The 10,365-nt window shown below is 42.3% G+C and overlaps 1 protein-coding gene across 2 annotated transcripts in view; it reads right to left on the reverse strand.

The window, feature by feature from the left end:
* Window positions 1–7,886: 7,886 nt before the first annotated feature.
* The window catches only part of etv5a (ETS variant transcription factor 5a), a 7,292-nt gene continuing 4,813 nt past the window's right edge, over window positions 7,887–10,365 (reverse strand). Inside the window, exons 8-12 of one of the 2 annotated variants that reach the window (XM_023404967.2) lie at window positions 9,888–9,950; window positions 9,436–9,504; window positions 9,013–9,182; window positions 8,809–8,910; window positions 7,887–8,390 (exon numbers count right to left, since the gene is read on the reverse strand). In XM_023404967.2, coding sequence (XP_023260735.1) covers window positions 8,160–8,390; window positions 8,809–8,910; window positions 9,013–9,182; window positions 9,436–9,504; window positions 9,888–9,950 — 635 coding nt within the window. In that variant the 3' untranslated portion in view covers window positions 7,887–8,159. Of the gene's footprint in view, window positions 8,391–8,802; window positions 8,911–9,012; window positions 9,183–9,435; window positions 9,505–9,887; window positions 9,951–10,365 lie in introns of both variants that reach the window. The other variant, XM_023404965.2, reaches the window with a different exon arrangement.

Below are 10,365 nucleotides of genomic sequence, written 5' to 3' on the forward strand. Positions count from 1 at the left end.
ATTTATTTTGTCATTTTAGCAATTTTCAACATGGTTCATATCCCCTTGTTATCTGGAGTACCTTCATTTCCTAGTAGGTAAGGTGGTGAAATGATCAGCAGTTATGACTCCTTGACAGTGTTATTTAAGGACACATGTATATAAACATGAATAGAATGAACATTATATGCTGTAATTAATCATTGACGTCAACGCTAATGTGAGCTGATATGCAGCATATTCAATGTAAGCACCCTCAAAAGGAAAGTCATACATTAGTAAGTTGGTTGTACAGTTTCAGTCTCCATACACTTATTGTTAGTGCTCGACGCACCACTCAAGGATCCTGCAGTCAGACTCTCTCCAAACAGCCACAGGGATAACAATTATATAATTCTGACGTCAGCGTGTTTAAAAGCCAGAGAACTCAGTAAAGTGACAGTATGGTTGCGCCACCAGGACGTAGTCATGTCCCAAACCTGATAAGTGCTGCATTATATTTTGTGCAATTCAATGCAGCTCAGCAACCTTTATTGTTCTGTTGGGGGACATTCAGGGTGCCGCTACGAGTGAAAAACACATATTACAAAAGCTTCAGTTCTCAGCTCCCACACTACACCCACCATTCACAGACAAAAAAAGAAAGACAGATAGAAAGAGAGCGAGAGAGAGCGAGAGAGAGAGAGAGAGAGAGAGAGAGAGAAAGCTGCAGCCTGTGAAGAATTCAGCTGCAGGAACAGTTTGTCCATCTATTGCAACGTGTCGTCTGCTGTTGTAAAACTCGAACACGGCTTTAATCATCAGCTACAGTTCTGTTTGCCATTTAACTGTTTAAAAAGAGACATACAGTATATACCATATTATTTTATTATTCATCTTTTTCTAGTTTGTCATATTGAAGTTTTTCTTTCTTTGTACCGTCTGTGCTGTATCTTATCTTATCTTATCTTAATTTATCTTATCTTATCTTATCTTATCTTATCTTATCTTATCTTATCTTATCTTAATTTATCTTATCTTATCTTATCTTATTTTATCTTATCTTATCTTATCTTATCTTATCTTATCTTATCTTATCTTAATTTATCTTATTTATCTTATCTTATCTTATCTTATCTTATCTTATCTTATCTTATCTTAAGAGACAACAAACTTGATGAATTCACCACTTTCATACTGGGCTGATGAAATTATTCTACCTGTGCAGAATGTCCACTCATGTATCTGTTATAATTACTGGGAAATAATTTATTTTATGATGTGTATCCAATCTAAAAAACAGTCTCACCACAAGCTCCATTTAGTAGCTGTTTATTGTTTCTCTCATGCTTTGTTCCAATAACTTATTAGACGACATGCATCGTCTTTATGGTTTTATTTTCATATTCAGGATGATTACGTCATGATCACGGACATACATTTCTTTGCCCTACACATGACACGTTGGGTGTCAGTGTGTTGCTAAAGTATGGACACTTCAGCATGTGGACAGAAGGAGGCGGTGACTGACAACCAGCCTTGTCATTAACGGTCTGTCCAATCAAGCCATAGACAGGGGAGAACAACCAGGGGTCATTAACGCCGTGCACAGAATGCTTTCCACATGACGATATTGTTTCTAGGCATCTGACAAGGGCACAGTGTACAGTCCAGCCTTTATGAAAAGGATTCGCTTGATAGTTTTAAGTGAGTGTGTGAATGAGTCAAAGTGTACAGGAGGAGCTGTAAACAGACTTTCCGTGGAATAAACAAAGGAATTACTCGGTTGTTTAGTAACCAGCGATAGTTGCCATGAGTGAGGAGCGTCACATGATGAAACTCAAACTCCATCAGCTGAAAATCCAAGTAAAAAGGTCACAGGGTCAGCTCACCGCGCTGGCTGCACTGCAGTGTAAAATAAAACCCTCAGCAGTGAGCGCTTATTGTCAGAATATGAAAATGTTTGCAAAAAATAAAGCTGGAAACTCAGTGATGATGATTTTGTAGCATCTCACTTTAAGTTTGCAGGTTCCTCTCAACAAGAGAGAGGAATGAGAATGGACATTTTAAAGTGTATTATCTCTGTATTAACAGCTCATTAGAAACTGTGAAATGTCATTAGTAATTGGTTTATTAACCATGAATAAACACATTAATTACAGCTTATAAACTCTTTATCAGGATGTGATAACGCATGAAGAAACACAATGACAATATTTAGATGTATAAAGAATTTTTTATTTTTTTTATTTTAATGTTCTTTAATTATGTAATCTAAGTCAAACTGTGTTGTGTAAGCCCGTTACCTTCTTTAGTGCTCGTGTCCTGGTGGTTGAGGTTCTGTACACTAGAGGGCAGCCGAGCTTAGAGCAAAATAAATACAAGCTCTCATAAAAACCTGACATAAATAATGACTTGTGGGCGTTTGTGTGTGTGTGTGTGTGTGTGTCTCTGCAACCAGTTATGTAACAGAGTTTTAGGAGCAAGGTTTCACCAAAGTAACTCACACTGTGCGAGCTCAGTGTGTTGGCCAAATAAAGTGAAAGATTTGTGCTGTTCCCTTCTCGGCAGTGTGACCCATATTTCTCCAAAACTGAGAGGTTCACCTTCTTTGTGTGTGTGTGTGTGTGTGTGTGTGTGTGTGTGTGTCTGAAGATTTAAAGCTGAAACCATATTATGCCTGAGCTGCCTTGTCTTGTATCTGGATCGATAATTTACTTGGACGCAGCTCGTGGTCATGTGGTATAATGTATGTTGAAGGACCACCCATTTGTCCACTTTTCTCCCTGCTCACGCCCAGGGCCTTGTATCAAGCGCTCTGTAATAGTGTATGTATTGATTCAGAGTGATGTTTATGATGCAGCCTTGTTTGTTTCATGTGCGTGCAGCTTTAAATCACCTCTCCAGCATGTATACCTTACCGTTAACCTCTGCCAGGTCAATAAGTAGTGCTGGACAAGCAGGCGTCATTCTGTGTTTGGTGATGGAGCGTTTCCAAGGTGACGGGACATTTTCAAAGCCCCACTTGCTCCTGTTAAATGGATCAGGATCATTATATTGGGCTCCCAGCTTAATCTGGTGGATGGCAGGTTTCTAGAAGAGGGGGGTGAGAGGTGTACAGAGCGAGATACAGAGGGAGGGGGTCATTTTTACACAGGCATCGCTTTAGGCTTGGCAGTCGCAGTCAGACAGAAATATCTCAAAAACAATCACATGGATTTTCATGAAATTTTGTGCAGGAATTCATGTTTCTGGGTGGATTAATCTTACTGACTTTGGTGATCCTCACACTTTCCCACACTTTGCCATGAAATTTGGTGTAAATATTCAGGATTAATTTCACTAATTTGAATTTGGTGATGTTCTTTATTGTCATTGTAATTTTCCGGTGCCACCATTAGGTTTTAATGTGTCCAGCACTTTGGTTTATGACCAAACTAATGATGTTCCCTTTATGCGGCAAATGTCTGAATGCTAACAGGCTAAACTGAGATAGCAACTAAACCTGATAAACATTATTAATTTAAATTCAAGAAATTTTATTTGTTCCCAGGGGGCATTTAAATCACACACATAATAGACGTCACAAAAAACTAAGTGACTGTACATATTTTGATGTATGTTAGCATTGCTATTGTGAGCATGTTAGCGTTTAGCACAGCCTGACAGAGCTAGCTGTAGCTAGCATGGCTGAAGGCTCCAAACCGGGACTGCTCTAAAACCTGATAGGATGTGACAACACAGAGACACTGGACATATAACAATAAAAAAAAACCTTAATGACAAATCCTTTTACTCTGGAAAAAGCTGGTAAAGCTAGTTAGCAAACTTTAACTAGTCAAGCTAGCGTTTGGATGGTCATTGTTTGTGACAGTGATCTGTTGTTCAATCTAGTAGAGGATTCACAGCTTAAGTGTGAACGTTCATATTTTCATTATTTGGGATAATATGCACTTTTCACTGTTTATTCATCAGACGCTGCTCAATAAATAACCAGGGATGGTTTTCAGAGGGTTTGTGAGCAGTGGATGAAGCGGCATAGAACGCTTGAATGTGTTGCACTGATATAAACCAACATGAGTGACACTATTCATAGAAGTCAATATGAAGTGCACCCATACACCTCCACCAACGGCTTTCAGCGTAAGAGGAAAACACAAAGAGCAGCTCGGAGTAAAAAATTGTTATGAATGCTGGAAGCAGCTATACTCTCTCTCTCTCTCTCTCTCTCTCTCTCTCTCTCTCTCTCTCACACAATATCAGGGCAGGGCACCTCCCATGAGCGCACTAAAAGGCCTTTCATAGCATTCAAAGGCACTCTGCTCTCTCAATCAATGGAAAGTTGCCTGCCAGGCTGTGTTACTGGAGACCAGTGCTTGGCTTTTTACACTCTGTGGTTTGATAAGGCTGTGACTCAACACCAGGCAGAGCGCTGCCGGCCATCCAAACAAAAAAGCCTACAGTCTAAAGCCTCACTGTTTTTTTTTTTTATCACACATCAGATCATTCCATCATGCTACGAATTTCAGCTCCACACGAACTTAACACCCCAGTGACATTACGAGCCAGACGCTGTGAAAAGACACCAGCCCCGGGGAAGCACTTCAGATGTTTCGGAAATCTTCAGTGAGTTGTTAAAATGAAACAAACATCACAAGATGGTTGTGAAACACCACACGACTCAGACAGTGTTCACACACGACGTTCATACGGCACGCAACGGCTACATGAGCTAATCAACCGGTTCATCCACATTTTATCTATATTTATTTCACAGCTCTACGTGCTAGTTTAAATGTACGATGCGTTTATAAAATATAATGCATTGTTAGAGATTATGGAACTACCCCAACAGTTTATGAAGCTTTTAAAATTAGCTTCTCATTAAGAACCTCTGAAATGTTTATGCATCAGTAATATAGACCCAATAATATAATATAGTTGTATAACACTGATAGGGGCCATTTAGTGTTGTGATAACCTTCTATTACCGACAGCTGTGGCTGTGAGAATGTTGAACACCTTTCGTTTATGACCTTTTTATATTTTGTCAATACAAAAACCCTTTGAATATAAAGTCATATCCCTCCATTCGTTATCCCAGCTTGTAGATTACACTTTAACCTCACAGTCACTGTACAGGCGAGTGCATGTATTGGCTATTTTAATATTTATGACTGACTCTGTGCTCTCAGTCAAGGCTAATGCTTGAATTCATGAATAATTCTACAAACTCAAACGAGCACCAAACAACGCGGCGTCAGATACTGTCCGTCTCCCCCCGTGCAGCAGACTGTTGGAGCTCACTGTAGGTTTTAGTGTCAAACTGTGAATTATTTACTGATGAGTCACACATGTCCATGAGAACATAAAAGTGTAACTAGCCCATAAATATTAGTCAGTAGATTCATTCTTTGTTCCCGTACAATGTGGTGCCGTGTGTGTTCACAGCAGCACAAAAGACTGAGCCCACTGCGGTTTTATTTCCAGAAGTAGTTTAAACATGAAGCCTTGATTTTGTGTCAGAAACATCCCGGTCTAAATTAAAGGTCCATATTTTACACATCTGTGTTTTATTTTGAAGTGTTGATACATAAGAAGATATATTTGTGGTTTTAAGAACCAAAAACCATCTCAGTGTAGTTTTACATCTCCTCTCTCTGGAGCTCGAGTAACAACAGGTCGGTGCCTGAGCCTCTCTTCTGATTGGCTGACTGTTTTTTGAGTGAGCCAATAAAAATATAGCAGATTTCAGGTTAAACACTCAGAGAAACCAAATCTTGCAAGGTTGGATGGTGGGTCCAGGTGGGCGGGGCTTGGGGCATGGCTGACTGAGCGCAGTGACTGTATAGTTGTGACATCACAAAGTCACAGAAGTCCTGACGGCTGGTTTTAAGGCTCAGTTTCTGAATACAGGCTGTGTGCATTTCTCTGTGGACTGAGGCTTTGATACTTTCACAGTATTAATATAGAAGCTAGACCTGATCTATAATCATACTACACATGGACAGACACCTTTACACTAGATGGGCCCTTTAAATCTAGTCATTAAAAACACTACATGTCAAACCGCTCAGTTAAATCAAGCACCAGTTATTGTGCCAAGAAAATAACACATGAGTATGAGTTGCTCAAACACAATTTACCACAAGTTAAAAGAGAGTAATCATTTACCCAGAAATGCATCAGAAGGAGTCAGGAGGAGCATGTGACTCAGAAATCAGCCAGGTCAAGCACAGTGACTGCCAGACCACAGCAGCCAGTCAGCTGACTGGCTGGCTGGCTGCGAGCAGGAGTGAGGGGGTGGGGAGTGAGGGGAGAGAAAATGATGAAACACACCAGGACTGCAGGCAGTGAAGCATAGAGGACCGTTTATTGTACCCAGTACAGATTATTATAAACTCAGCAGTGTAAGAAACACATTGTGAGGGGAGTGGACTGAAGCCTATACAAGTGCAGACAATCCCTGTGCCTGGGGGGTTAGGGTAGGGGGTAGGGGGTAGGAGGAGGGGTGGGGTGGGTGAGGGTGGATCCCATGATAATGTGTGTCGTCGCTGTGACCTTAGCTGGAACTCTGGCCTTAACATACATACGCACACACTTCTACAGGCATGATCATAACAACATCTCCTCATCCATTCTCCAACCCAGTACAGAGGCCTCTTAAAGAAACAGTCTGCAGTAGCATCATCATACGGATTGGGATTTCTTTTTAAAAAGGTACATGTCTATTAGAGCCAGAACTATACAGCTTATACATTAAAATCAAAACAAATGCAGCCTTATAGCAAAAATATATACTTTATATAAGTTTGTCTTTGCCCCCATTCAGAAACAGAGATAATGAACACACAAAAAAAAAAAAAAAAAAAAATGCAGAGAATATCACAAATATCTTCTTTGTCCAAAGACAGTAAAGCGATATGTTAGTGGACACACAGTCTCGACTGATTACACCATGCAAAGAGAAGCAGAGGTCTCCTGTCGACAGCTTGTGATTGGCAGAGAGGTGTCTGAAAAGAACGAGGGAAAAAACTTCCCCCCTTTCTTTTTTTCGTTTTGTTTTTTTTTGTTGTTTTTTGTTTTTTTGCATGCAACGTCCTGATGCTCCTGCCATACTGGTGCATCAGAGGAACGAGTACACTGCCAAGGAAACGTTACGCACCCGGACAGAAATACAAAACAAACCAAAAACAAACAAACAAACAAACAAACAAACAGGAGCAATGTGACCATTTATCAGACATAACAACTTCTTAGGCTTTCTGGGAAAATACGTTCTCATGTTATGTGTGTGTCCCTTTTTGAAACGCAGAAGGTGGGAGTGCTAATCATCTCAAAAAACAAAACAAATAAACTAAACAAAACAAAAAAAGCCAAAAAAATAAAATAGACCCAGTAGTGATGAACAGCGGTGGGAGGAGTGTACTGTGTCGACTCTGGGGCTCTAAAGGGAAGCGGATACAATCTCTTACGAGGGCAGAACGATTAAAGAACGGAACATTTACACAAGAGAGCAGCCCGACCAAAACTAGCATGAAATACAGCAACGCCCCAGAAACCTGAGCGGTCCGGGTCTCTACAAAGTCTCAACAGAAACTGTAGAACAGCTGGCGTGTTACAACAACAACAAAAAACAAAAGTTGCAGTCTCTATCTACAGAAAACAAGCCGATCTGTGGGATCAGAATATGTCGTGTGTTTTGTTAATCCGTTTTTTGTTGTTTTGTTTTTTTTTTTGCAAAAGATGTGTATAAGAGACAGGCTTCGTTTGGTCTCCATAGCAACAGCAGCCCACTTGCCTTACTTTAGGAAGCTTGTAAGGTGGGCAGAGCTAACGAGTCCAGTTCACCCTCACCGGTTTCTCAACTCTCTCTCTCTCTCTCTCGTGTGTGATGGTGCAGCAGACGAGCCGTTGCAGGTTTTTCCCTCCTTCTTCTTCTTCTTCTTCTTCTTCTTCTTCTTCTTCGCTGGGGAGCTTACAGAGTTCTACGAAGGTTTTCCAGGGAGCAGGAGAGGGAACCATGAAGGAGCAGAGCGCCGGGGTTTTCCAATCCGAGCGGCTCAGCAAGTTCCAGCTCTGGATTATTTTTTAAAGAGTTGGGCGTCGAGAGACTTTTGGGAGTGTTTGTTTTTTGTTTTTGTTTTTTTTGCGTGTACATGTGTGTTTGTTGGCGTCAGGAAACGCCCCTGCGCGCTCGTTTAGTAGCCGTAGCCGTCTGGAAAGGGCAAGCCCGCCACGCACTGCTCCCCGCCGTCCAGCAGGTAAGGAGCGCTTTCGTCGTAATGGGTGAGGGGCACGGTGTCTTCGTCCAGCCCCGGCAGGCTGTCCGGGTCGGCCTTCAGGTTGGGCCTCTGGTTGTCGGGGAACGCCATGGAGAAGAGAGCCTCGGGGTCGCACACGAACTTGTACACGTACCTCTCACCGGCCACCTGAGGAACAACACACATGAATTATACATGTTATAGATGCACATAAAACGTATAAAATCATAGTTGATAGTAAAGTAAACGTGTTAGTTCCTTCGCGGGCTCTTGACTTCAGGGTTAAGTTGTGTTACTCCAGTACATTACCCACGACTGACCCAATCTGATCAAACTGATTTTGATCTGGTTGAAATATGAGGCAGCAAACACCAAACATAAATAGACCATTATATTTAGTAGAAGAAGAGATGTGGCCTGCAGGCTTGTATTCACGGCCGCTATTTAGCTGCTGGCTGTGATAAGAATCTACATCACAACACCCCCCCTCCCTCCCTATGGTTGTATTTAAATATCACTATCTGCTGTTGCTGGGGGGTGGAGGGAGAGAAAAGAAAAGAAAAGTAAAGGGTGAACGTGCCTTTACCTTCTGCATGATGCCCTTCTCGTAGTAGTAACGCAGCGAGCGGCTCAGCTTGTCGTAGTTCATCGCCGGCCTGTTCTTCTGGATTCCCCAGCGACGAGCCACCTGACGAGAGAGAAGCCACAGATTAGAAAAATCTGCAGAAAAAAATAAATCTTGAATATTCGTGTGCAAAAATAAGACACAAGTCTGGTTGCGGCGGCTAACCTCCTCGGGCTCGATGAGTTTGAACTCCATGCCACGACCGGTCCAGGCTATGAAGTGGCCGTTGGCTGGGTCGTCCAGTAAAGTGACCAGGAACTGCCAGAGCTGCAGGGAGCCGCGGCGCTGGTAAGGAGGTCCGTCACGATACACAGAGGGCTCCTGTTTCACTTTGCCTGTGAGTGAGCGAAAGAAGAAGAAGAAGAAGAAGAAGAAGAAGGAAAGCAGGAGGAGAGATGGCAGAAGGGGAAAAAAGAAGAAATGTCAGTCACGGCCACAGTGTGGTGAGACATTCCTGCCAGATGGTGACTGTGAAGTGGACTCGCTGTTCACCATGAGCTCCTGCCTCAGAAAGCTCACAGCAGACCACTTCATGGACAAATAATATCCAATACTTCTGCTCTAACCTTGTTTTATAATTGCTCTTACCCTCTAATCTTTCAGGGACCACACAGGTATCATCAAAGTACAGCTGAGGATCTCTGTCGAAGGAAAAGCCTGAAATTGGAAAGAAAGAAAGAGAAGCAACATGAGTGAGATGAAAGTGAAGCAGCAGATAGAGCGTGGGAAACAGGCTTTTGTTCTCATATGAACCCAGAGATCCAAACTGCATGCAAAGCAATACAACTGGGCAGCTTCCAAACAGTGGAAGCTTGTATTGTGCAGAGCCTGAGCCAGCTGCTGATGTGAGAGAGAGGTGCTGTATGTGTGGAGCAGCTGATACATTCGCTTCCCCTTGAGCTGTCATTTCATTTCAATGCTGCTGCTGCTGCTGCAGCTGCAGCAGCTCGATAAGTCGGAAAGTCTCAGGGTCACGAAGAAACTAATGGTTTAATCTAAACACGGAAGACATGAAAAGCAAGACAATAACGTGAACTTACTTTCATGGTTATTCTGGTAGAAGCTCCCCGCTCGCCCGAACGATGACTGACAGTTAGGCACTTCTGTAAACAAAGAAGATGGGCGCATAAATTTAGACCAGACATCCTCACTGTCATATCAAATGTGCAATGCACGGAGATCCACTTCGCAGCTGACAGATATATTTGGACCCCTGCCACTGTGCGCAAAGATACATAAAGCTTTGATATGGTATCTGCAGCTATATTAGTGAGTTAGGTCACATTGATAAATATACAGTATGGAAATAAAAGGTCAGAACTCATGGTGGCTGCTTTTCTGTCCAACCAGTGGACCATGTTCATCAACACACACACACAAGTGGACGAAAGCCCAGATCAGAGTACACTGCACAGCACACATCCTTTGCATGTCCGCCAAGCCCTTAAATGGGATTAGCACCACGGTTGCTGTATTAAATCTCAATGACAATCAAGTTACGCCAGCCCCCCCCCACCC

The sequence above is a fragment of the Seriola lalandi genome, unplaced genomic scaffold, assembly GCF_002814215.2.
Source record: "Seriola lalandi dorsalis isolate HSWRI2012SDOR001 ecotype SW California unplaced genomic scaffold, Sedor1 jcf7180002054258, whole genome shotgun sequence".
NCBI lineage: Eukaryota > Metazoa > Chordata > Actinopteri > Carangiformes > Carangidae > Seriola > Seriola lalandi.